Source organism: Clupea harengus, chromosome 4 (assembly GCF_900700415.2).
Source record: "Clupea harengus chromosome 4, Ch_v2.0.2, whole genome shotgun sequence".
NCBI classification, from domain to species: Eukaryota; Metazoa; Chordata; class Actinopteri; order Clupeiformes; family Clupeidae; genus Clupea; species Clupea harengus.
The window spans coordinates 31,890,664-31,918,163 of record NC_045155.1 but is presented as its reverse complement, the minus strand read 5'-3'; the positions used below and the strand labels follow the sequence as shown (position 1 = coordinate 31,918,163).

General features: G+C 44.4%; 2 protein-coding genes across 3 annotated transcripts in view; both read left to right on the top strand.

Moving 5' to 3' along the window:
• Positions 1-432, top strand: part of si:ch211-251b21.1 (uncharacterized protein LOC571720 homolog) — a 13,307-nt gene extending 12,875 nt beyond the window's left edge. The window contains exon 10 of the mRNA XM_031567059.1: positions 303-432. Coding sequence (XP_031422919.1) covers positions 303-401 — 99 coding nt within the window. The 3' untranslated portion in view covers positions 402-432. The remainder of the gene's footprint in view (positions 1-302) is intronic.
• A 5,178-nt stretch (positions 433-5,610) lies between these two features.
• Positions 5,611-17,696, top strand: LOC105904254 (MORN repeat-containing protein 1). Of its 2 annotated transcripts, none has more exons than XM_031565571.2 (7): positions 5,611-5,741; positions 5,838-5,909; positions 6,014-6,112; positions 6,243-6,353; positions 6,618-6,708; positions 7,945-8,032; positions 9,100-10,414. In XM_031565571.2, exons 1-7 carry the CDS (start codon positions 5,666-5,668, stop codon positions 9,265-9,267), a joined length of 705 nt encoding a protein of 234 aa, XP_031421431.1. In that variant the 5' UTR covers positions 5,611-5,665; the 3' UTR covers positions 9,268-10,414. The 2 variants fall into 2 exon arrangements, with proteins under 2 accessions (XP_031421431.1, XP_031421430.1); XM_031565570.2 differs by lacking the exon at positions 9,100-10,414 and adding an exon at positions 15,480-17,696 and having other exon boundaries at positions 5,615-5,741.
• The last annotated feature ends 9,804 nt before the right edge of the window (positions 17,697-27,500 follow it).

Here is a 27,500-nt window from a genome sequence, read left to right as displayed (position 1 = left end):
AGGGGGATAGGGAGGGGGATAGGGAGGAGAGGGGATATAAATTTAACCATTTTCATTATCTCCTTGTTAGTCAGAAAAACCTCACTTGTCTTGAAGTAATTCTGACGTTATCTGGGCCTTATCTGAGCCTTATCTGGGCCTATCTGGGCCTGATCTGAGCCTGACCACATTCCTGTCACAGCTCTAACCCTCCTCTTGTCCAACCTCGATGTCACCCCGATCAATCTCATCTCACCACGATCTGATCTCAGCACAATCTGACCTCAGCACTTGTATTTGTTCTTGTGTGTTTCCTCCATCAGAAGTCCTGCTGCTCCGTCTTGTCCTCCGAGCTGAGCCAGAGGTTCAGTGGGAACTCCGAGAAGACTCCTGAGGAGGCCGCGGAGAAGAGCAAAGCCTAAACTCAACCCATGACCCCCCCCCCCCCCCACACACACACACACATTTGCATTCTTTACATTAACATTTAGTTTTAATCCAAAGCCACCGAAAGTGTTACAGATACACATTTGTATCACACACTGCTCAGCCTTGACCTAGGTATCAGAACCTTGCTCTACCAGTTCACATCCTCTTCTCGCCCCACTCTGGAGGTCCTAATTGACCTCACATGTTTTAGGTTGTTTACGGTGACGTGTGAGAAAGCAGCTCTCACGAACAAATCTGAACTCCGCTTAGAGGTGCGTTCAAAATAGCAATCAGTAGGCAAACGTTCGCCTAAACGACTTCAAATGGTTTTTCGTTTGCTTTGAGTTTTCTGCGAACACTTGTGGACACACACATAAAACGGTCTGAGGAGGTAATTTTCAGAGAGCAAACACGGACGCTGGATTTAAATTTAAATCTAAAAATAGTGAATGTTTGCACAAAAATGTTTAAAAGTAGATTTTTTTTTTTTTTTTTACATACTGTATTTGAATGCACGCCGGATCAGGGCCAGATCAGAGCCAGTGTCAACTTCTTCCTGTAGGGACTGTGTTTTTTTCACATCTGAGCTGTGCCAATGGCCAAACCTAACGTATTAATCACGCTTATAGGCCTACTCAGTATCTCTCACTCTTAATTTCTGCTTTATCGATGTGTCATGTCTGCTACTGACAGTTTTTCTCTTCTGTTCTTAATAGTTTTATTTATATTGGTTAACACAGCATAATTAGACTAAATGTGGAGGTCGTACTGAAGTAGATGGAAAACTTTTGACTCTTCATACTGTATTTCTGCAACCTCACTATTTGTTTTGATTGTCAACACTGAAGATAAATGTGTTTCTTACTATTTTGTTACAATTAGTGATACAATTAATGTTTATTTTGATGTTTCTTTTTTTGTTGTTTCTTTTTTTTACGCTACCACATTTAGTGATGAAGCCCTGAATAATGAAAGATATTGATGGTACCCTGTTAGACATCCTAAAAGGACTGAGCTGTTTTTCTTGCTGTCCTTGTGTTTGCAAAGCCAATCCAGCTGCTTGTCTGAGTCCATCTGTTCCAGTTTAAGCCGGTGCAGCCAGCGTGCAGCCTGGGATTGCCTTCATTCATAAAAGATATGGCAGAAACACACTGCCAGCGGACCAGCATCCAGCTAATAGGTTTAGATGCCATGGCATGGCAGAAGAAGGAGGCTGTTTACAGCAATGCTAAGAAATGTCTTTCTTGAATTTCTCTTTTTATATTCTTCCTTTTTTCCCCTGCATGTTCCAATCTATAAAATTGTTAATAAAGTTTTTTTTTGGTGTGTTTGGCTAAATTCAGAGTTTCCTTTTCATTGAGCCATGACTGATGTTTATGTGAGTTCACACAGAAGTTATTGCAGTTATGACTGAGGTGACCCCTGCCATGACCCTCAAAAGCATTCAGACGCTTTTACAAACGGGCAAAGGGAGCACAAATTCTCAATATTATAGAGCCATGGGTTCACTGTGTAATTAGCCTATCTAGCTTTAAAGGTAACTAGTTGGCTGTAGCGTCATATGTTTAATCCCGATCACTTGTAGCCTATCTAGCTGCATCTAGCTTTGAGAGTAGCCAGTTGGCTATAGCTTCATATGTCTAATCCCTTTCACTGTTAAAGCTTGAGCAACACATGGTGCACTGCCTTGGAAAAATGGAAGTAGGCTATTGGAAAATACTTCCCCTTTCCCAACTGAACTCATATCTAAGTCGATGGGACAGAGCAAGCAGAACGCATTATATTGTATTAACTGCTGCTATTTTTAGAAACAATAGAATAAGCCTATATAGGCTACCTGACAATCAAACACATCCTTTATAGCCTACACCGGCCAAAACTGTCTCTCTGATATATCCACGTGGATGAAGAATCACCACCTTCAGCTGAATCTGGCTAAAATGGAACTGTTGGTCTTTCCAGCCTAACAGGCCATCCACCACAACATCGATATCAAAATTGACTCCTTATCTCTTGTTCCCTCCAAAACAGCAATAAAAATACAACATCCACAAAATCAGGCCGTACCTAACCCAGTATGCCTATGGAGGACCAAACCTGCCATATTTACAAATGAATGAATGGCACGGTGGCTCAGTTGCTTGCACTGCTTGCACTGCCGCCTCACAGCAAGAAGGTCATGGGTTCGATTCCCACATGGGGCGCTGTTGGCTCTGGGGGGCGGGTGGGCTATCTCCCGGGCCTTTCTGTGTGGAGTTTGCATGTTCTCCCCGTGTTCACAAGGGGTTTCCTCCACTAATGACCCCAACAGAAAAAACATGCAAAATAACAGAACATATGTCTATCCCTGACCAAAGATGGACAGTTCACTTCACTTGGTCCCCGGGCGCTACAAGCTGCCCACTGCTCCTGGCAGGTCCTTGAGGAAGGACAGTCCAGGATGGGAAAAAGCAGAAAATAAATTCACCGCGACCTCAGGCTTACCTGCGTGTGTGTGTCCAGTGTCGCCTCCATATATGCACGTGTGTGTTCCAGTGTGTCGTGTGTGCCATTAAAAACCTGACAAAGGTCTTAATAATAATTATAAAATGTCCACATCCATGCATTTAGACAGAAATAAATGAATACATGTATTAATTAATGCACAATTGTCAATCAATAGTTACTTATAATTTACATTTATGTATGTATTTATTTCTGTATTTATTTATTCATGCATTCATTTATTTCTGTATTCATTCATTTATTTCTGTATTCATTCATTCATTCATTTATTTATTTATTCATTCATTCCTGTATTTCTTCATCTCAATATGTTAATGAGATGTGTCAATCAAAAATAGGTAGGCGGTATTTGACACACCATTGGCTAATCGTTTTCAACGCGTTGTATTCGATTAGGTTAGCCTTACCTTGCTGTCATGGAAAAAGGGCAATTGCCAGAGATTTGGCCAGGCTGGCCGATCTCGTTGAAAATGAAAATGTATATCCAATCATACCTTAGCAACCGCTATTGAGAGAAGAAGGTCCGACAACTTTGAGGTCTGAGCAGCATGGTGAAACAGTGTGCCTACGAGACTTGTAGATCTGATACAAGGTACCCTGCGAGATTAGAGGGACACGTCGTTTCCCAAAACACAGGATGAAAGGTGCCAGCTGTGGATTAAACAGTGTGGGAGACCCCACTCCCAACTCAATATATCGCAAAATACACATATGTCTGCTCCAAAATAAATTAAGCTGCTTGCAGTTAGCTAGCTATCTATCTGGCGAACTGCGCTATCGCTAGGTATGATGACTAACTATCTAGTTGAGAGAACATCCCCAAACAGTTATGGTTCATGGCAACTAGTATTATTACCATCAGAAGTACATAACTAGTCTCTCCAACAAATGTGTTAATGTTAAAATCAAAATGTTAACGTTACCGTCAAAATGCTAATGTTACAGTCTGTAAAATTGCGCATTGAGCTATCCTAGCTAGCGATAGCAAACGTCAGCTAGTTGCCAGGAGCTTGACATACTGTATCAATGTTGAACAAAACGTCCCAAAAGGCCATTATGAACTTTTTTTTATTTAAATCTTTGTAGCATTTTGTGAATGGGCAACCTACTCCTGAGTATCCCAAGGTATGCATAAGGCACAACCTGAGAGCAATAACCTGGCGATCTGATACAAAGCCATAGCATTACATCAGGATCATCATTTTACAAGCAAGTTATCGCTATAGTGACTGTGAAATACTTTCAGCAACACGCACACACATCCCTTGAACAATAACGTCACTAGCAGCTATCTTGCTCCACACTGCTACGTTACTGTACTGTTCTCTAGATTGTCACCAACCTAGCTAGCTAGATAGATACCTCTCCACAGTCTCTCGCCCTAGACTGAATAAATAACAATAATAAAGAATCTTTATAGGTTATTAGCTAGCTTGAAATATTATATGCAGATCTTACGGAAAAATGCGGAAGTGCTTGCACTAGTTAGCTAGATTGAATCTAAGGCTCTGGATTGATTTCAAAATGTCTGAACGTCAGTTTCCACGCCTACTGGCCTCCTCTCATTATCATATTGGGAACAATGAATGAATGAATGAATAAATAAATAAATGCACGAATGAATGAATGAATGAATAAATAAATAAATAAATAAATGAATGAATGAATGAATGAATACAGAAATAAATACATACATAAATGTAAATTATAAGTAACTATTGATTGACAATTGTGCGTTAATTAATACATCTATTCATTTATTTCTGTCTAAATGCATGGAAGTGGACATTTATGTATTCATTCATTCATTTATAAATATGGCAGGTTTGGTCCTCCATATATGCCACCCACCTGCTGGTGCAAACCTTGGTGAGTTCCCGCCTTGACTACTGCAACGCCCTCCTAACGGGCTTGCCGGCATGCGTGGTGAAACCACTACAGATGATCCAGAACGTGGCGGCGCGTCTGGTGTTCAACCAACCCAAGAGGGCACACGTCACCCCGCTACTCATTGAGCTACACTGGCTGCCTGTAGCTGCTCGCATCAAGTTCAAGTCACTTATGCTTGCTTACAGAGTGATTGCTGGTTCTGCTCCCACCTACTTAAATGCTCTTGTAAGGCCAAATGTTACCTCTTGGATGCGGCGCTCGTCCAATGAGCGTCGTTTAGCACTGCCGTCTGTGCAAGTACGGCAATCTAGACTATTCTCATTTGTAGTTCCACGTTGGTGGAATGAGCTTCCTAGCACTACCAGAGCAGGGACGTACCTCTCTACCTTTAAGAAGCTCTTGAAGACCCAACTCTTCAGAGAGCACCTCCCTTCCTCACTTGCACTTCTACCAGTACTTAACTTGCACTTACAGCAGTTACAATCCTGCACTTTTTTTTCTTTTTCTTATGTAAAATAGTATTTATTGTTACACTAGGTCTGTATTGCTCGTAGCTTGACTGTTCTCTCCCTTGTACGTCGCTTTGGACAAAAGCGTCTGCCAAATGACTAAATGTAAATGTAAACAGACAACATAGTCAATATTGCCACTGTAGTAGGCTGTTAATGTGTTTAGGAAGCCTAACTAAATATTCGTGTAGTGAGAATATCATAATAATGTTTCCATCAAAAGAAGATGTCCATGTCAAACTATTGCATAGCTCGTCACACCCCACAGATTCCCTCAGGCCTCCGTCTCACGTCTGCCATATGTTGCTATGGACGAATTCATTGGTTGCTAGGAACGCACAAGCACATCTGTCATGGCCGCCGTTAAGAACAAACACGTCCGACTTTCGAAGAGTTACATAGGAGAAGTAAAAAATCAGACCAGACATGGTATTCCCTCTCTCAATTAATTCGAAACAGAAATGTTTGTCCGTATCCGTAAAACAGCACTTTCTTGGTTCGTACCAATATGTCTTCTTCCAACAGGATTCGGCGTTTATGTGTATCCAAACAATTTCTTTCGCTACGAAGGTGAATGGAAGATGGGAGTTAAGCAAGGTATGCTAAATGACAACTGAGATGAATTACGTTTTAATCCTAATGAAAGGATACAAAGATGCTCTGATAGTCTGTGTAACAATATTTACGAACTGTCGTAACAGGAAATGGCAAAGTTGTTATGAAAGATGGCAGTTATTATGAAGGTGAATTTGTAAATGGAGAGATTGAGGGCAACGGAGTGAGATACTGGGCAAAGACAGGTAAGAAGCGAGCTATCACTACCATTTTAGACTCCTTTAGGGACTAGAGCTGCTGATTTAATACTAGGCCTATTAACTTACAGTTGTTTCAGTGTTTTGAACGTTGACTCATCGAGTTATATTTCTTCAGGGAGTACCTATTCCGGTCAGTTCTCTGCTGGGGAGCTTCACGGATTTGGTGTCTTCCAGCACGGCAATGGAGAGAAATACGAGGGAGAGTTTGCATGGGGTCTCAGAGAAGGTTTGCAACACAACGCCAGATCGTTAACACACACAAGCCAATTGTTTTACTGCCATTCATTGCAACACAAAGGCCTCCTGCATCAGCACACACATGTTTGTGGTTGTGTTTTCATTTTATTTGTTTGATTTATATTTTTTTTTACAAAGCATCTGGATACAGTAGGAAACTCAAAGTTTGCAGGACCCCATAGTGTTTGTTTTGGGTCCACATTGTGAATTCAGACCAGGGCTGAATCAGTGAATGTTGGTTACTGTGCTTCAGGTCATGGACTTCTGGTGGACAGAGATGGACAAACATACGAAGGCTGTTTCCATCAGAACAAGCGACACGGGGAGGGGCGGATGCACTACAGGTAAAACAAACAGTCGACCAAACTGGAATGGAGCCCTAATAGTGGCCAATAGAAAAAAACAGCCCTCTCCTTGTAACGGATGCAGCGCAGACCTGGGCCAGATTTCAGCCAGATCAGGGCCCGTCAAGTTGAGCATTCGGTGTTGTGTGCCAATACTGGACCACTCTCCTCACTCTCTCTGTCTCTCTCTCTCTTCTGCTCGCTCTCTTTCTCTATTCTGCTCTTCTCTCTCTCTCTCTCTCTTCTCTCTCTCACTCTGGACCACTCTCCTCTCTCTCTCTGTCTCTCTCTCTTTCTCTATTCTGCTCTTTCTCTCTCTCTCTCACTCTGGACCACTCTCTCTCTCTCTCTCTTTCTCTCTTCTGCTCTTTCTCACTCTCTCTCACTCTGGACCACTCTCCACTGCTCTCTGTATATTTCTCTCTCTCTTCTCCTCTCTCTTTTCTCTCTCTCTCTGCCTGCCCCCTCTCTCTCTCTCTGGTCTCAATGCAAGGACTTATCCCTCTCTAATTTGGCATCATTAATCCCACTTCTCAGAGGAATAATTGGTGGTTGTTATTCCAGAAGGTCAGTGTGGGTGTGTGACCCTAAAGACAGCGGTTATTGGCCGTCGCTGTCTCTGCTATCACTGTTTGGCTGCCTGAGGGGTGTAGCCTGCCTCTGAACGATAGCATTATTTAAGTCATATCCGCGCGGCCACGTGCAGCCATGGGAAGACGCGCCTCCTGAGGATGGTATGAATATGGATGAACGTGAAGGATGGCAGAGGAGGCAGTGTAATGCTAGAGTGTCTGGATTCTTAGCAAATGCACCAGAGATTCTTGTTTTGGGTCAAGAAATGCACCGCACCCCTTCTTCATCCCAGTCAACACAGATCCTGGAGTGGCTGTAGGTAACTGTTCGGGAGAGCCCAGCTGGGCCACTGGGTGAGGATTTGGACTCATAGAGACTGAGATTGTTTCACTAACTAACACCAGCCTAGACCTGGCCCTGATCTGGCAAATCTATTGTGTGTGTGAGTGTGGGTGTGTGCGTGTGTGCGTGCCTGTGTGCGTGTGTGAGTGTGTGTGTGTGTGAGTGTGTGTGTGTGTGTGTGTGTGTGTGTGTGTGTGTGTGTGTGTGTGTGTGTGTGTGTGTGTGTGTGTGAGTGCTTGAGTGTGTGAGTGATAAAGAGTGTGTGTGTTTGTTTTGAGGTTGGAAGACTTATGGAGGTGACTCCTGGTGTGTGTGTTTCAGGAATGGAGACGTCTATGAAGGCAGCTGGATACGAGGCCAGAGGCAAGGCCATGGAACCATGCACTTCAGCAACAGCTCAGTCTATGAGGTGTGTGTGTGTGTTTGTGTGTCTGTGTCTGTGTGTGTGTGTGTGTGTGTGTGTGTGTGTGTGTGTGTGTGTGTGTGTGTATGTCAACTCTGTCAGTGATGTGAATTCAAGCAGACAGCGGGGGTGTGTCTTTGCTTTCTAGTTCACTCCTCAGTCTGTCATGGGAAGAGACATAACAAACACACACACACACACACACACACACACACACACTCGCACTCGCACTCGCACTCGCACTCGCACACACACACACACACACACACACGCACACATACATACACTCTCTCTCTCTTTCTCTCTCACACACACACAAACACAATGTTTACAGAACAATTGCAAAATGTATGCAGTAGAACTGTTGATATTGCGTAATGCTAAAAGTAGACCTCAGAAAGCAGATGGACTGTGTAATAGGTTTGTTTATTGAAAAAACATTAGTGCTCCAGCTTCTTTGGATGTGAACCCATGACCTACGTTTGGCCCAGGGCTACAGCAGTGTTGGGTTATAACTTGCTAGTTTTTACTGAGAATCTTATCAAGCATTAATGTAGTTGGATCCTGGAATCCTTGAATCCTTCGCCCAGGCTTCGTAGCACTACTGTGTTTTATCTCAGTGGTCTCTGGACGTTTTCTTGCCTATGCCTTTCCTGCACTGCTGCATGCCTTCATATTGTGCTGTAGCTGTGGTGATAATCTCCTTTTAGACTTTAGAGGACCTCAAACACACCCATCAGAAGTTTAAACGTTTAATCCCAAGAGGTGTCCAAGCTCTCAGGCGGAGTGAGATCCCGAAACACACACAGCTCGTACACTATTGTGTCAGTGTCAGTGGAAAGTTACTATAAGTAGCGTTATCTGCTTGTATAAAATGAACTCTTAGGCCGATGCACCCTCAACCACAGACTGGTCCAGAGGTATCAGCAATATGGCAGGAACTGAAAAGTACTTAATGTACTTAGTGCTGTGTGCACAATCAACTGTTGAAATGTTCTATGACAATACTGAACAGGCCTAATGGCAGATTCGTGATCTGCCACTGGGTGGCGCTGTTGCTCTTCTGTGGACAGTGCCGTGGCTGCCAAGCAGCAGCAGTGTTCTGGCTCCTCATGGGCTATTGGGATGAGCGATGGAAATGTTCCCTCACGGCGGAGCTGTTGTTTTCCCATCGCACGCGTAACAGAGAAGAACTCCAAGGGCACAGGCAAGTTGTAGCTAATGTGCGTCAGAAACTTTAAACACTCTCCAAAGACTTCTCTCTCTCTCTCTCTCTCTCTCCCTCTTTCTCTGTCTCTTTCTCTCTGTGTCTCTTTCTCTCTCTTTTTTTTCTTTCTTTCTTTCTCTCTCTCTTTTTTGGTCTCTGTTTTCCTGTCTTTTTTTCCCTGTGTAGTCGGTTTTTTTTTAATAGCTTGCATGTAGTACTTTTTTTACCAGATGTGTTTGTCTTAGATGTTGTAACAGCATCTGTATTCGTAGATGCCTGGACTTTACACGGTTTTTGCTGCATAGGAAATATAATTTGAATACTCTCCTTCAGTTTGAACGTGGTACAAATACCTGTTGCACACAGTCCTCGGGACCACTCTCTCTATCCTGTTCTCATCCTATGAACGTCACTTGAGACAGTTCGTTTGTCCTCCTCCCCACAAATGTACATTTCTTACGTTTAATATGGTGTAACATAGGGAGGCACTACACTTTCATATGCTGCGGCAGTAACGCTACCAATGTGGCTACTGGGAAAGGCATGAAAGTGGCCGTGCGTTACTAGGGGGGAGTTTGAAAGATCAGACTTCTGAGGGCAAAGCCTATAGACGGGCTCCACATTAGCGGCTCGCAGAGTAGACTCAAAAACGGAGCACCGCTGGCAAGCTTTGACTAGCACTAATGAGCTTCATCTTATGTTAAGTTGAGTTTTAGCTGTAGGGGCACCACCATGTTTCTGATAAACCTGTGCATGGATTGACCTTTTATAAGAATTCTAGAGCTGTCAGAGCTAAGTCGGTTAAGGATTCTAGAACCGTTTCCTCTGTCTGTTTGGCAGGTGAGATGATTGACAGGCGGCCCCTATTGTCTTCTGTGGGAGTGATTCAGTGTGAGGGAGTATTGGGGGCATATGTGTAGAGGGGAGGAGGAGGAGGAGGAGGAGGTGGGAGCGGGGAGCTCATTGATCGCTGACTGGCAGGGAGGCGAGAGAGTGAGCAGGGAGGTTGGTGCCCGGTGTGTTTGTTCTCCTGTCAGCTCATCCCATCAGTAGGCCTCCCGTGCACGGGATGTGGCTGCACAGAGAGAGGTAATTGGTGAGGTTGAATCAATGAAACCAGTGCTCTGAGTGTGTGTCTGTGTGTGTCCGTGTGTGTGTGTGTGTCTGTGTCTGTGTGTGTGTGTGTGTGTGTGTGTGTGTGTGTGTGTGTGTGAGAGTGTGTGTGTGTGTGTGTGTGTGTGTGTGTGTGTGTGTGTGTGTGTGTGTGTGTGTGTGTGTGTGTGTGTGTGTGTGTGTGTGGGGAAGTCACCTCCCCTAGAGACTCTGTGGAAGCAGACATGCAGGTGGCCAAACATACACTCCCAGTCTGCACGTGAGGTCACACACTTCACCAGCTCATATTTACCATGGGACTGGGTGTGTTGGCTTTGGATGTGAGTAACACACGCACACACACACGTACACACACACACACACACACACATGCACACATACACTAGTGACTTTGTGTGTGTGTGTTCCCATGAGAACATTACAAACACTTGGAAACACCTGGATAGTCAAAATATGTTAGTCTGCTCCAGTGTCCTCTAACTCCCTGGCCATGAACACACGCTAAAGAACACTTTCTCTCTGTCTCTGTGTGATTTGATGCCTTCCAGAATAGTAGTGCACGTAGGTTTGTGAAGAAACTTTTTTGTGCAGCTGTTCTTCGTTTTTCTGCTGAAACTGTCCCATCACTGAGGCCAACGCGGTTCCCGAGGCTCTGAGAGCGGGAACCCATGCGGTGGTTTTGTCCTGGATCGCTTGGTACCGTCAGCCTTCTATGTCAGAACATCTACAGCTACAGTCACATTACGCTCTCAAAATACTGAAACACTTTTTTTTTTTTAAGACATTTGAACCAATTCTATCCATGACTCATTCGAAGAGAATTCAATAGACATAATCCTGTTTCTATCCTCCTGATGGTGGAAATCAGGATTCAGGGTGGCACATTTCACCTAGTTGGTGTCTCTAAGCCCTCTCCGTTGTCTTCTAATGCAGTGTTCTTGTACCCCTGTGTAGGTATATATGCACATCTGTCTCCTAATGCAGTGTTCTTCTACCCCTGTGTAGGTATATATGCACATCTGTCTTCTAATTCAGTGTTCTTCTACCACTATGAAGGTAAATACTCGCATTTGTTGGAGCTTCCATGCACCAGTAAAAGTGAAGTGAATGGGTGTTTGAAGAGAACTAGCATTTCTCGCAACACACACACACACACACAGAAAGAGACAAACATAAATGCCCAGGCAATTCAGTGGTCTTGTGATGAAAGAAATTCTCCCATCGCAGCTTTCAAGGTTACGATTGAAAGGATTGTTTGATTTTTATTTTTTTATTTTTTGAGATAAGGGAGGGAGGGTTGGTGATGTATGGATATATGTGTGTGTGTGGGGGCACTGTTAATGAAAGGGATGCTCTCTGTGACAGACCCCCCCATCACCACACACACACACACACACACACACACACACACACACACACACACACTTCTTGTTCCTGAGGCTGTGGCCTAGTTTTCAGAGCAGATTCTGATTCCGCTTGGGGATAGGCCCTGGGGCGAGGCGATGTGATCAGGAAGGGAAATACTAAGAGGCCGTGTCACTTTCCCTTTGAAGTGTGTGTGCCGTGCCTGTGAAGTGTGTGTGTATGTATGTGTGTGTGTGTGTCACAGCTTTGAGTCTGGAACCCTGTTGATATCTGTGTGCCTGTGCATCGATTCAGCCCTCAGTTTCATAGTTTGTTTGTTTTTATTTATTTATTTATTTATTTGTTTGTCTGTGTGGTTGTGTTTTTATTTTCGTGTCGGTGTGAGTTTCTGGTGTATCAGTCTTGGCAGTGACACACACACACATTCACAGACACACCATTTCCACAAATGCCCAAAATTGACACCATTGTCTGTTGATCTCACCTGTGTTTTGTAGACCCAGGGCAACAGATCTCAGCACGGCACCTGTATCCACTGCAGGAAATACTGCACTCTGCACTACTGAATAAATATATATATGTATATATATCTGAACATGTCACTTCATGGAAGCATTTGGTGTGTACTCGTCTTATCTGCAGCACTGGCGTAACGTAGTTACGACGGGCCCAGGTGCAGGCTATTATGACGGGCCCCAGTCAGTGGCGTAAGGCAGTGGTTCCCAAACATTTTACAGTCCGGTACCCCCTTTTTTTTCATGTTTGTAACCGCCGCCACGCCCCCTCCCCCGCGCGCATATTCTGCCTATAACACTTGAAACTGTGAAGTTGTCAGGGTGGATCACTAACCGCCGCCGCCACGCCCCCTCTCACCACGCACATATTTCGTAGATTGTCGTAGATATGTCTATGGCCCACGACTACGGGCCCCCAATACCCACGGGCCCAGGTGCAACCGCACCTGCTGCACCCCCTATAGTAACGCCCCTGATCTGTAGCCTATCGAAACCCTATACACACTCACACTATATCTACACCTGTACAAAACACACAAACACTGGTTTTTTTTTTTTCAAAATGCAGCATCTACCCACTCCTGAACACAATACAACAAATTAATATGAAAAATAACTGAGAACTGAGCTGCTAACTAAGCACTTGTGTAATTATCTACCAGTGGAGTTAGATAATTGCAGCGAACATGGGCTGTTGAGAAAAGGCTGCTTGTTTGGAAAATGAAGGTAATTATTTTTCCCTGTAAAGCACAAAGCTAGTTAACGCACATCATTTACAAATCATGTTTTATGGCCAGATTTAATAAGCGCTTCTGCACTAGGAACCGTGAGAGATGATTGCCGGTGGAACATCTTTAGAACGTTGCTTTATGCAGTACTCTCTCTTACCTCAATCCCATCTTTAGAACATTGCTTTATGCAGTACTCTCTTACCTAAATCCCATCTTTAGAACATTGCTTTATGCAGTACTCTCTCTTACCTCAATCCCATCTTTAGAACATTGCTTTATGCAGTACTCTCTTACCTAAATCCCATCTTTAGAACATTGCTTTATGCAGTACTCTCTCTTACCTAAATCTAAATGCAGCATCTACCCACCCCTGAACACAATACAACACATTAATATGAAAAATAACTGAGAACTGAGCTGCTAACTAAGCACTTGTGTAATTATCTACCAGTGGAGTTAGATAATTGCAGGGAACTTGGGCTGTTGAGAAAAGGCTGCTTGTTTTGAAAATGAAGGTAATTATTTTCCATGTGAAGCACAAAGCTAGTTAACGCACAGAATTCACAAATCATGTTTTATGGCCAGATTTAATAAGCGCTTCTGCACTAGGAACCGTGAGAGATGATTGCCGGTGGAACATCTTTAGAACGTCGCTTTATGCAGTACTCTCTCTTACCTCAATCCCATCTTTAGAACATTGCTTTATGCAGTACTCTCTTACCTCAATCCCATCTTTAGAACATTGCTTTATGCAGTACTCTCTCTTACCTAAATCCCATCTTTAGAACATTGCTTTATGCAGTACTCTCTTACCTAAATCCCATCTTTAGAACATTGCTTTATGCAGTACTCTCTCTTACCTAAATCCTCTAATACCTGTCAATATATTAACATCAAACATTTAAATGAAATATGGTATACATTTTTCATCACCTAATTTGAACCCAACTGTGTTATATTTGTATTAGACCAACGTGTATAAGTAATATCTAGTGTGATCCCAACAATGTACCAGTATTTACCAGAATCTTTTTTCAAAATAAAACTTTTTTGTATGTATGGTTGTATGTATGTATGAATGAGTGAGTGAGTGAGTGAGTGAGTGAGTGAATGAATGAATGAATGAATGAATGAATGAATGAATGAATGAATGAATGTATGTATGTATGTATGTATGTATGTATGTATGAATGAACAGCATAGCAGCAAAGCAACGTATAAATAGTTAAGTCCCGCCTCTGTCTTTTGTGAATTAGTCAGCAATGCACACACTTCTCCAGTTTGGCTGTTGACGTTTGGGCAGCTGTAGTGGTTATGGTCAGGTTGATTGGAGATGACAGCTCTGTACTTATGGAAGTTGTTTTTGTCAAATCTGATGCACAGGGGGATGGCAGGATGTGTAACTTCAATCTCTCTGTCTCTAACTCACCCACTCAACACACACATCCACACACACACACACACACACACACACTCGCGTCTCAACATCTTTACAGTCTAGCTATGTTCAGAACCTCCACTCACTCACTCTATAGTCCACTATAAAGGAAATCAGCCATTTTGTAGTGCTGTTGAAATTCTCAACCATACATTTTATTCACTATATAGTGCACAATAAAATCCCACGCGTGTCACAAATTGTAGTGTACAAATGACTACACACTACAGTTTCTCCAGCATACCATAATTCATTGCAAGGTGAACGAACTAGACAAGACCTGAAATTGTTTAGTTTACACGTCAGTCACCAATATGATATGCCTTAATGACTGAGATCGTCTTTTCACTTTTTATTGCACTTTCTATAGGCTACGTTAGCATACATTAAACTTTTGAATAACATAAATACATATAGGCTGCATGTGATCTAAATATCAAAGTTAGAGTCTTAACGGCAGTCAATTGGATATGCCTAAATGACTGAGATTGTCCACCGCGATTATAGGCTACATTAGCATACATTCAACTTTTGAATAACAACAGTTCTGTTGCCATGTTAGTGTTACTATGTTGCTAAGTTATCAACATGAAATGTTTTGGAATGTAGTGATTGTTGTTTTATCGTCTAGTAGTGAGTGATTTCTTTTTCTATGAAGCGAGTGAGTGGGTATTTCACTCCCTCAATCTGTCTCACTCACTCACTCACTCACTCACACTCACTCACTCACTCACTCTTATAGACACTCTCTCACACCCCCCCATCTTCACTGTGTCTCTCTCCCTTACTCATTCATTCATACAACTCCCAACCCCCCCTCCATACACACGCACACACACACTGGAGTTCTGAGCTGCTTTGTTAGAGGAAGGCATTGCTGTCACTCACATACTCACACACACTCTCACTCACGTACAAATACAATGGCGTACACACGCACGCACACACACACCACACACCACACACACACACACACACACACAGACACACACACAACTCCCCTACCTCAGCACACACACCGTAGAGCAGAGGGAGTTGCCGTTGTCCTCTGAGGGTCTAACTCGGCGTGTGTGATTCCCCACAGGGCCAGTGGCGTAGTGATCAGGTCTGCGGCGAGGGAACGCTGCTCCACTGCTCCGGGGTCAGTTACGAGGGCCTCTGGAACAATGGCCGACCTGCGGGGGAACACGGCGCACAGATCTCAGACCAGCTCCTTCTGGCTCTACAGAACCTGTCTCCTGCACGCAGAGATGGTGGAGTCACAGGCACAGACACACATTTAGATTAATACTTTCCAGGGTGCCAATGCACGCACGCACGCACGCAACGGGTGAAGGGGTCATGCAAATCTCTGACCAGCTCCTCTACTATGTCTACTACATGTGTCTGCTGTACACTAGGATGGTTGTGTCTCTCTCTCACACATACACACACACACACACACACACACACACACACACACGTTGGACAGGTTCCTTGGCTGACGAGCTAACTAACCCAGACTCTTAGACTCCTTCTGAATTCACTCCAACTGCACTGTCTGTCTGCTGTGAGGAAACATTACCACACACACAAATACATGGACACAGGTACTCATATATGTACAGACACAAACACACACACACACACACACACACACACACACACACACACACAAGCATGTATTTTTGCATATTTTGATACACAGGCACGCTGATGTGCAGACATAGAGATATGCACAGTGGTGTACACATAAAAATTAACACACTCTAGTGAACACACACCCAAACAGAGACTTGTGTGCGCTCACAAACGCACACTAACACACACTAGCACAGAGGCTCGGATTTAATCTCCACCACGTGTGTTTGCCTAATGAGTGGCGCTGTTACTGTTACCAAGGAGACGCGAGACGGTCAGGAACAACAAAAAACATCAACAGCTAGGAAAGAACAAGCTGTCACACAAACAAGCGAAAACACACTAACAACAAAACACAGTGAAATGACATGCACACATATGCTTTAGAGTCACACTGACACAGCACACAAAATAATGACTCTCATACACACACACAATCACAATCGTGGAGAAGCACGCAAACACGCAAACACTTGTATTCAAGGTTGTTTTATTCAGATGCTAGAAGAAAAAAACAGCGGCCAGGACAATTACCCCATCAATTTACGTCCTTCGTTTAAAAAAAAAAAACTCCTCTGCCTCAGCTACAAGTGCACGTCGTTCACGTTTAACAACACAGCACTCGTGAGTCTATTCAACCTGTTATCTGCCCAAGCCAGAGAAGGATCCTCAACTCAACCATCTTGTGCAAGTATTAAAGATTTTGAGTAGTGTGCCATTGATTCTGAAGAGCAGAGGTGAGTGGCCTGAAAACCGCTCGATGCGGGGTCTGTAATGTGAAAAGCATAGATAATAGATAGCGATGCAAGGTCTATAATGTGAAAACCATAGATAATAAATAGCAAGGTCTGTAATCTGTAAATGGGGCGGCTCCATTGCTTATGTCGTCTGTTTCTATTGCGGAAACTTAATAAGATGGAGACAGACTATGGTAGCAGATTCCACATTTTAAATGTTTTTTTTTTTTTTTTACTTTATATGTTGGAATAATGAGAACTATGGCTAATAAAGGTTGATAAAGACATCTCTGTGGTGAACACTCTGAATCGAACAGTATTTTTTTTATTGTTTACTTTTAAGGCTTTTTGCTTGACTCAATCACCTGTTCTTTCACGAAAAAGAAATCCCATCCCCGTCACCTGACCGATGTTCTTTCACGTGAAGGTGATTTGAATCTCCGCACAACTTCAAACACGATCTGAAGCGCGGATCTGCAGCGCGGCACATGAGGAGGCCGATAGATAATCTCATCTAACTCAGGGTCTGCTCAAGGTCCTCTGTGCGAGCTGTGACCATGGGTCGGACCTTATGAAGCTGAGGCCCTTGTTGTCTTTATGTCCTTGTTTCTGACGGTGTCGTCCGTGTGAAGCGGTGCCGTAAAAAGTTAAATAGGAAATGAACTGAATTGAATGCGATCTCTGAGCACAATCATAGATAGTGCTCCATTTACGGTGAACACGGCCCGTGCTGGCGTTTAATAGAGAGCATACTTGCTCCCAGACGGAAGGGTGTGTGAAATATTAACCAGGACAGACGGGGTCCTGCACCGGGGGATGTGTGTGTGTGTGTGTGTGGGTACGTGTGTGGGCGTGCATGCGTGTTCGGAGGTGGGGGGAGGGTGCTGTTTGACACACGGGTGCACCTCAGCTATGACTTATAGACATGCAGACACACACACACACAGACGCTCCATCATACACACACACACGTGTGTGCCCTACTGCCTGTCATTTATTGATGTGTGCAGATGTGGCTGGCTGTGTGTGTGTGTGTGTGTGTGTGTGTGCTGTAATGGCAGGCTTCTCCTCTGCCTCAGCTGATAAATCAATCACACAGGGGGTCCTCCAGAGGTCCTGGGGGTGGGGGGGGTGCAGGGGGCCCAACAATGCATTATTGATGCTCTCAGAGGAGGCCTACTAAGCAGGGGGATGGGGGGTACGCGGTCTGCCTGTGTGTGTGTGTGTGTGCGTGCGTGCTCTGGAGTCTTAAGACTTTCCCAGTGAAGACATTCTCAGGTGGTTGGTCACAGGGCCAGGTACTATAGGGAAGGTCTGGAGAAGGTCTTGACAGGTGTTTGAGAAGAGTGTGTGTGTGTATGCGTGTGTGTATGTGTAAGTGTGTGTGCAGACTTGCACACGCAGGTGTGATTATGTGTGTAACTCATGTGTGTGCTTGTGTGTCTGTATGGTAGCTCTGTGTGTCTGGGTGTATGTGAGTGTGTGTTTGTTTGTGTGTTTGCCTGTGTGTGTGTGTATGTCTGAATGGTAGCGTGTGTGTGTGTGTGTGTCTGTATGGTAGCTCATGTGTGTGTATGTGAGTGTGTGTTTGTGTGTCTGTGTCTGTGTGGTTGCATGTGTGTGTGTGTATGTCTGTATGGTAGCTCATGTGTGTGTGTGTCTGTGGTGTGTGTGTGTCTGCGTGGTAGCTCATGTGTGTGTGTGTGTGTGTTTGAGGTCCCTCTCCTGTCTCCTGTGGGATGGCATGATCCTGATGATCCTGAGCTCAAAGGCAGCGCCTGAGCTTGTCTCCACGGCAGCAGGTCTCCACGGCAGCCTGTCAAGTCGGGCGCTTTTAACGCGGGTGAGGGGTGTCATGAGACCAAGCCACATTCTTCTCTCTGGGGAGACCATGGACTGTCTGAGTGCCACTCTCATCTCAGCGGGCTGCCTGTGTGTGTGTGTGTGTGTGTGTGCATGTGTGTGTGTGATTTATTCTAACATGCTGGGACCTGACAGGGATGTAAGAAGCAGAGATTAAAATTCCGATGGATAGAGCATCTGTTGGCTACACACACATTTCCCCCTGCACACACACACACACACACACACTTGTTTCCCCCTGCACGCACACACACACACAGACACACACACACTTGTTTCCCCCTGCACACACACACACACACACGTTTCCCCCTCCACACACACACACTTGTTTCCCCCTGCACACACACACACACACACACATGTTTCCCCCTGCACAAACACACACACACACTTGTTTCCCCCTACACACACACACACACACATGTTTCCCCCTACACAAACACACACACACGTTTCCCCTTGCACAAACACACACACACACACTTGTTTCCCCCTACACACACACACACACACACACACACACACACGTTTCCCCCTGCACACACACACATATTTCCCCCTGCAGCAAACCAGCTCCCGCACATTCAGACCCTTTACATCCCTCTGTGCTTCCCTGCAGTCCACTTCTCAATTCTCTTCCTTCCTTTCTCTCTTTCTCTCTCTTTCTTTCTTTCTTTCTTTCTTTGTCTCTCATTCCTCTAATTTTATTGAGTAAATACATCTTACTTTTTAATAAAAAAGTATTTTTTTTTTCCATTTGATCTTTCTTTCTACATTTGTCTTTTTCCTCTATTCCTTTTTCTTTAACATACCTCTCTGCTCCCTCTTCCTGTTTTGATTTCTTCCCTTCCTTTATTACTTCTTTCTCCCTGCGTAAGCCTAGCGTTGAGATTTAAGTGAGGACACTGCGTAAAACAAGCGTTGAGATTAAAGTGAGAAGGCTCTGCGTAAGACTAGCGTTGAGATTAAAGTGAGAAGGCTCTGCGTAAGACTAGCGTTGAGATTAAAGAGAGAAGGCTCTGCGTAAAACTAGCGTTGAGATTAAAGTGAGAAGGCTCTGTGTAAAACTAGCGTTGAGATTAAAGTGAGAAGGCTCTGCGTAAAACAAGCGTTGAGATTAAAGTGAGAAGGCTCTGCGTAAGACTAGCGTTGAGATTAAAGAGAGAAGGCTCTGCGTAAAACTAGCGTTGAGATTAAAGTGAGAAGGCTCTGCGTAAAACAAGCGTTGAGATTAAAGTGAGAAGGCTCTGCGTAAGACTAGCGTTGAGATTAAAGAGAGAAGGCTCTGCGTAAAACTAGCGTTGAGATTAAAGTGAGAAGGCTCTTAGGTGGTGGGCCGAAGCCTCGTATCTGTTCAACTTTGCAATTTAATTTACGAGGACCTGAATTTCTAAAGTTGGGATGATTATATCATTTCTAACGATTAACCAGTTGTTGCAGGACAATTTCCCGTGTTATTAATTACAACACGTCTCCGTTTCAATGAGTTGGAGCTGTCGCGGCTGCAGTAAAATATGTCAATATTACCAACAGCTGAGTAATCAGTGAAACGGGTGTCAATATGGCTGCATCTGATTGGTTAATAATGTTCTTACGCCTGTATAATATCGTGTTATTGGTTCGATTGATTTAGTAGGCAACTGTGTTTGCCAGCGAGTTTAACAAACTTTTACACTATGGTTTTGACAAATTGTCCTGGCAACAACTGGTTTATCATTACAAATAATATAATCATCCCAACTTTAGAAATTCAGGTCCTCGTAAATTCAATTGCAAAGTTGAACAGATACGAGGCTTCGGCCCACCACCTATCTGTGTAAAACTAGCGTTGAGATTAAAGTGAGGACACTGCGTAAGACTAGCGTTGAGATTAAAGTGAGAAGGCTCTGCGTAAGACTAGCGTTGAGATTAAAGTGAGAAGGCTCTGCGTAAGACTAGCGTTGAGATTAAAGTGAGAAGGCTCTGCGTAAAACTAGCGTTGAGATTAAAGTGAGAAGGCTCTGCGTAAAACTAGCGTTGAGATTAAAGTGAGAAGGCTCTGCGTAAAACTAGCGTTGAGATTAAAGTGAGAAGGCTCTGCGTAAAACAAGCGTTGAGATTAAAGTGAGGACACTGCGTAAAACAAGCGTTGAGATTAAAGTGAGAAGGCTAATTAGCAAGACGGTGCTTTAGCATGGGAACACGTCATGGGAGACGTCAAATATCACCAGTGTGAAGGAGATTATAACTAATTATTGTCATTAAGATACTTCCACACTATAAAAACTATATGTGTGCTGTGTGGTGTTTCCCTGGCAACACTACGATCACCACAGTGGCAGTGAAAGAGTGACCGGGGAAATAGCCCATTTCAAAACAAATGAAGGAATATAGTATGTTTTCAGTATGATCTCACATTCTCCAAAAATTCTCCAATGGAGAAACCGTTATGTATAGATATTACATTATACATATACATTATAGATGTATAGAAACAAATTGTTGATATTTGCATACATTTATATATCATTTATTTACATTATATTATGTATTTGTACTAGTAGCAGCAGAATGTAAAACTGTATATGATTTGTACTACTGGTGCTGTGTAGAAGCACTGATTAGAGATTCTGTTTCAACATCCTCTGTAGAGACACTATGCTGTTTATTCTGCTGAAGCCTCCCCCTTGTTGAAGTGTGTGTGTGTGTGTTTGTGAGTGTGTTTTACATTGTGTGTGTGTGTGTGTGTGTGTGTGAGAGGGTGTGTTTGTGTTGTTGATGTGTGTGCGCTCGTTGTTTCTCTCTTTCTGTGAGTGTGTTTGTGTGAGTGTGTGTGTGTGTGTGTGTGTGTGTGTGTGTGTTGCTGGCTCTGTGAGCAGGCGAGGCTTTAAAATGCAGAGCCCTGCGTTTATCAGGACCACGGCCCCTGTTTGATCTCCCTCTCTGGGCAAGAATCACAGCACACAGCTTAGCTGCAGATACTGGAAATGTCAGGAGTCTTTCTTCTCCCTCGCTCTCTTTTTTCACTCTGCTCCTCTCTTTCGCTCTCTCTGTTTCTCTCTGTCTCTCACTCTTTTTCTCTCTCGCTCTCTCTGTTTCTCTCTGTCTCTCACTCTTTTTCTCTCTCGTCTCTTTCCTTCTCCTTTTTGAGATCAGTGAGTATCTGCAGCCTGCTGAACACTTTGATTTTTATTCCACTAACTTACTCTTTCTCTCTCTCTCTATCGCTCTCTCTCTCTCTCTCTCTCACACACACACACACCGACACACACACACACACACCAAGACACACACACACACACACACTCACATTCTCGCTGTCTATCTCTCTATCTGTGTGTATCTCTCTCTCTCACACACACACACACATACACACACTCACATTGTCTATCTTACTCTTACTCTCTTTCTTTCTTTTTCTGTCCTTCTATCTCTCTGTCTCCTCCCTCCATCCCTTCTTCTCTATTTCTCCCTCTATCCCTCACCCTCTGCCCCCCCCCCCCCCCTCTCTCTCTCTGTAGTGGGGGTGAGTGCATTAGCTCCCCTTTGATGGAGGGACTCTTTGAAGGCCATGTCTCTCGTGTCTCTGCCCCCCCCCCGCGGCGGTGAGTCTTTAACCATGGAGAGCTCCTGCCATCACTCGTGCCACCCTGGAGCCCCATCACCAGCGCCCGCCTGGCACCTTCTCAGGTGGCACGCCGTCAAGACCCAGGAGGAGGCAGGTGTCCAAGCGGTAGGGAGGGGCCCAAGCAGACGGTGGGCATTGAAGGAGGACCAGGACCAGGTGGGCATGAAGTCAAGTGGTCTAGTGTGCCTAGGTAGAGAGCCAAGGTTAGGGGTGCAGGGACCACCTGGCACCTCTTCAGGTGTTCATATGATCCAGGCCTGAAGGCTCTTCACCCGGTACCCCACATGAGGCTCGGAGCGTCACAGAGGGCGTCTGCCTTTCAAACCGGCTCAGCTGGAGTGCTCACCTTCGCGAGAGCTTCAGTGTAATCGAATGATTTGAACTGAATTTAGTTTAGTAATTTAGTCGTTTGTGTGTGTGTGAGTGTGTGTAATCGAGTGATTTGAACTGAATTTAGTTTAGTAATTTAGTCGTTTGTGTGTGTGTGTGTGTGTGTAATCGAGTGATTTGAACTGAATTTAGTTTGTCGTTTCAGCAGCCTGCTGGCTTGTTCTGGCAGGTGGCAAAGCTTTGTTTGTTTTGTTTGTTTTCGCTTGTTTTTCCTCCAAATCTCCCGTCATTTCAAAAGGAGTGTGTTTTAGAGTGAGGTGTCTGCATGAGAGAGACCGACATGATTCATTTTTAATGGGGTTCGATCTCCCTGTTGTCTGAGTCGGAGTAAAAGCCTTTCTTGGGTAAAACTCCTGAAAAGGAGACACCCCAGAGTAAACTCAAGACTGCATCGTCTAGAATCGACAGCACCGCGAGTTGAGTGCCTGGATAGACTTGATCGCATTAAGGCATAACTTCTGAGTTGGCTTTTGACTGACTTTTGACTTTCAGAAATGAAAAAAACATGAGTCAAGGTGAAGGTCAGAGGTGCGTGTGTGTGTGTGTGTGTGTGTTAGACCTGATGACGGGGGGCCTCCAGTCTAATGATGATGTTTAGGGCTGGGGATATTGAGCTAAATGAATCAATAGCATCAGCTTGAGGTTTCCTCTCAGTAACACGGCCACTGTAGGCGGTATAACACACACACACACACACACTGTAGGCGGTATAACACACACACACACATGTGCATTTATAAGCTGATAAATACTACTGTGAGCTCAATAACCAAGCCGGTGGGATAGAACCTTTCATACAAACTAATGTGTGTAATGTGTAATGTGTTTTTCTCCATGCCTTGTAGTAATGGTTTAACCATCTCTTGCAGGAAAGGGTCAGATATCACAGTGTCACACCATGGTACCAGTGTCTTTAGCCAATGCATCCACATACATCTGCTCAACACTCTGTCAAAGGGTCACCGTGTCAAGAGTCTTTTAGGGTAAGCACAAAAGGCAGCAGGGAGACAAAAACTCTGTGGTTGGAAATGAATGTGTCCTCCACCAGGTACATAATCCAAGAATGTGAAAAATAAACAAAAAGATTAATTATATAAATTGAAACAATAAATATTTACAAACAGCTGTATATGTACAGCCAACAGTACAGTTTAGTACAAATGTCCCAAAATGTAGACAGCACAAATATATCAGCCTCTCACTTCTGAGGAAGATAGAGAAGAGCATCGATATAGCTCACCAACCAAACTCATCAAAGAAACTCTCAGCACAGAAGCCCAATACTACCACACCTCCCCAATACTATCACACCTCCCCAATACTACCACACCTCCCCAATACTACCACTCCTCCCCAATACTACCACACCTCCCCAATACTATCACTCCTCCCCAATACTACCACACCTCCCCAATACTACCACTCCTCCCCAATACTACCACTCCTCCCCAATACTACCACTCCTCCCCAATACTACCACACCTCCCCAATACTACCACACCTCCTCAATACTACCACACCTCCTCAATACTATCACTCCTCCCCAATACTACCACACCTCCTCAATACTATCACACCTCCCCAATACTACCACACCTCCTCAATACTACCACACCTCCTCAATACTATCACTCCTCCCCAATACTACCACACCTCCTCAATACTATCACACCTCCCCAATACTACCACACCTCCTCAATACTATCACTCCTCCCCAATACTACCACACCTCCTCAATACTATCACACCTCCCCAATACTACCACACCTCCTCAATACTATCACACCTCCCCAATACTACCACACCTCCTCAATACTATCACACCTCCCCAATACTACCACGCCAACCCTTTTAACAGGTAACTGAACTCCCCCTTATTGGCCCATTCCATCACAGGCTCACAGCACAGGGGTGATGTCATGTGGCAGAAGAAATACACATTATACAAAGTTAAAATGGTACCAATAATAATAAGAACTCAGTCAGGCCTTCAAAGAAACTCCAAAGAAACAATGGCGGCAAGAACTCATTCAAGCTTGTTTGGTGAACAAGATGGTAGGTACGCTGTCAAACATTATTATATTCTATATGTAAAGACAACGGAATGACAGTGATTTAACGGAACAATATTTGTACAATAAAACGGAGACTTTGAACAACGGTAAATTAATGAGTGTGCAGTGAAATGTTTGGTGTGGTGTCAGCGATAAGTGTGCACCCCTATGCTTCCACACACGCCAGCCAAGGTAAACCAGTTCAGAGAGTTATGTGGGGAGGTACAATAAGGACTGTAGAAATCTCTGTTGGCGGTTAAAAAGGTATAACGAAAGTCCGTTGCGTCCGCCATTAGGACGCGGTGAGAGCGCCCCTAGGAACGAGGCATCACGTGCTCACTCTCCAGTCAAGAGTGACTCTCCTCAGGGTTACTGTGGGAAAGAGTGACTTTCTTTAGTGTGTCTGTGAGAAAGAGTAACTTTCTTTAGTGTGTCTGTGAGAAAGAGTGACTTAATTTAATGTGTCTGTGAGAAAGAGTGACTTTATTTAGTGTGTCTGTGAGAAAGAGTGACGTTCTTTAGTGCGTCTGTGAAAAAGAGTGACTTTCTTTACTGCATCTGTGAAAAAGAGTGACTTTCTTCAGTTCGTCTGTGAAAAAGAGTGACTTTATTTAGTGTGTCTGTGAGAAAGAGTGACTTTATTTAGTGAGTCTGTGAGAAAGAACGACTTTCTTTAGTGCGTCTGTGCCACGGCCAGCTCAGCCATGATTTTCAGACAGGTTTAGCAGTGAGATGAGCCAGGGAGCTGTTGGCTTTAGAGAGTGACCCACAGACCAGGGCCAGATCCGAGTCATCTGCTGTGATGACACAGGGCCCTGATACTGTGTCCCAGTACTGTGGTGTACGAACCCGCCGCTGGATTAAAGCAATGATCGCTTCATGGAAATACTCAAAACGCCTTACATAGTGATTCTGCACAATGCTGAAGGCTGTATCTCAAGTTACAATCCGCAACCAATGACGCACGCACGCACGCACGCACGCACGCACGCACACACACACACACACACACACACTCACACACACACACACACACACACACACACACACACTCACTCACTCACTCACTCATCATGGCCACTGCTCAGGAACAAGTGTCCTTTCTCCGCTTCAACCTCGGTTGTACCCTGAGGAGAGTCCTGCTTAGCGTCAGTTGCTAGCGTTTGTTCCCCTGACGCACGTGTGCTCTGGTGTGAAATGATGAAATTATGGATGCTGGCTGGCTGGCTGGCTGGGTCGCTCATACAGGAAGTGAGGAGGAAGCGTTAGCCCCTTTAATGCCCAATTGCCCTTGGTGTGTGTGTGTTTGTGTGTGCATTTGTTGTGTCATTTTGTGTTTATGTTTGAGTATGTCAACAGAACGAGAGTGTGTATGTGTGTGTGTGTGTGTGTGTGTGTGTGTGTGTGTGTGTGTGAGAGAGAGAGTCTGTCTGTATATATGCATGGTAAGGGTAAGGGGTAACGCATGAGGTAGTGTGTGTGTGTCTATGTTTGTGTGTGTGTGTGTGTGTGAGAGAGAGAGAGTCTGTCTGTATATATGCATGGTAAGGGTAAGGGGTAACGCATGAGGTGGTGTGTGTGTGTGTGTGTGTGTGTGTGTGTGTGTGAGAGTCTGTCTGTATATATGCATGGTAAGGGTAAGGGGTAACGCATGAGGTGGTGTGTGTGTGTGTGTGTGTGTGTGAGAGAGAGAGTCTGTCTGTATATATGCATGGTAAGGGTAAGGGGTAACGCATGAGGTGGGGTGTGTGTGTGTGTGTGTGTGTGTGTGTGTGTGTGAGAGAGTCTGTCTGTATATATCAGACATGAAAATCCCTCACCTTTCGGCGAAATTCGCCGTTTTGAAACCAAAATAGGTGACTTACATGAATCGTGTAGATTCGATGAGAAATGCTTTTTTTTGGGGGGGGGGGGTTCAGGCAAAGAAGAAAAATCTGGTTCTGAGAGTATTACGAACTGTAATGTAAAATTGTTATCTTTGCCAATAAAATGTATTAAAATTAGGGCTGTCAAAGTTAACGCGTTAATCTATTAGATTATTGTGGCCGAGATTAATGCGATACAATATTTTAAGGCAGTTAACGCAACTTTGTTTACTTCCGATGTGCATTGACACCTGACACGAAACCGCCGCGTGCCTGCAGTCAGGAATAGGAGAGACCGAGACGGTAGTTCAAGATGGAGAGAGCAGAGGGATTGTTGGGCGGAAAGTTTCTGTTTAAGAGTAAAAATGACGGAACAATCGTTGTATGTAGCATTTGTCAAGCTGAATTTAGCTATCACAGAAGCAGCTCGTCTTTAATGTATCACCTTATGCAAAGCACCCGACAGAAAGCAGTCCCAGGTTAGATGGTCGCCAACGACTTCACTAGGAAAATAACTAGACCAGTCCGTGAAAAGGTTACCAACGCTTACGCAGTTTAGGTTGCCGGTGACTGTCGGCCTATCAACATAGTTGAAGATGGTGGGCTGTCTGAGGTGATTCGAATTGCTTCAGGGGACAATTCTTACGATTTACCGTCGAGGGGCACCATTGTGTCTCGCATACATTCCTTGTATGACGGCGAGAGAGCACGAAAAATTCAGCTCCTCGAACAAGCTGCCAGCGTCGCCCTTACTGGTGACAACTGGACGTCAGTCAGCAATGACAATTACCTGGGTGTCACAGCTCATTTTATTGACAATGTATGGAAATTGAGATCTTTTGCATTGGAAGCACAAAAAAACAGGCGCGACATACAGCGGAGGACTGTGCAGAGGAATTCATCGACGTCTCAAACAGATGGGAGATAAGTGGCAAACTGACCACTTTAGACACTGATAGTGCCCGT

Coding starts and splice junctions, on each gene's coding strand:
- LOC105904254 (XM_031565570.2), top strand. CDS start 5,666: ATGGCCGCCGTTAAGAACAAACACGTCCGACTTTCGAAGAGTTACATA. Junction 5,910..6,013: donor GAAGATGGGAGTTAAGCAAG/GTATGCTAAATG, acceptor CTGTCGTAACAG/GAAATGGCAAAGTTGTTATG. Junction 6,709..7,944: donor GAGGGGCGGATGCACTACAG/GTAAAACAAACA, acceptor TGTGTGTTTCAG/GAATGGAGACGTCTATGAAG.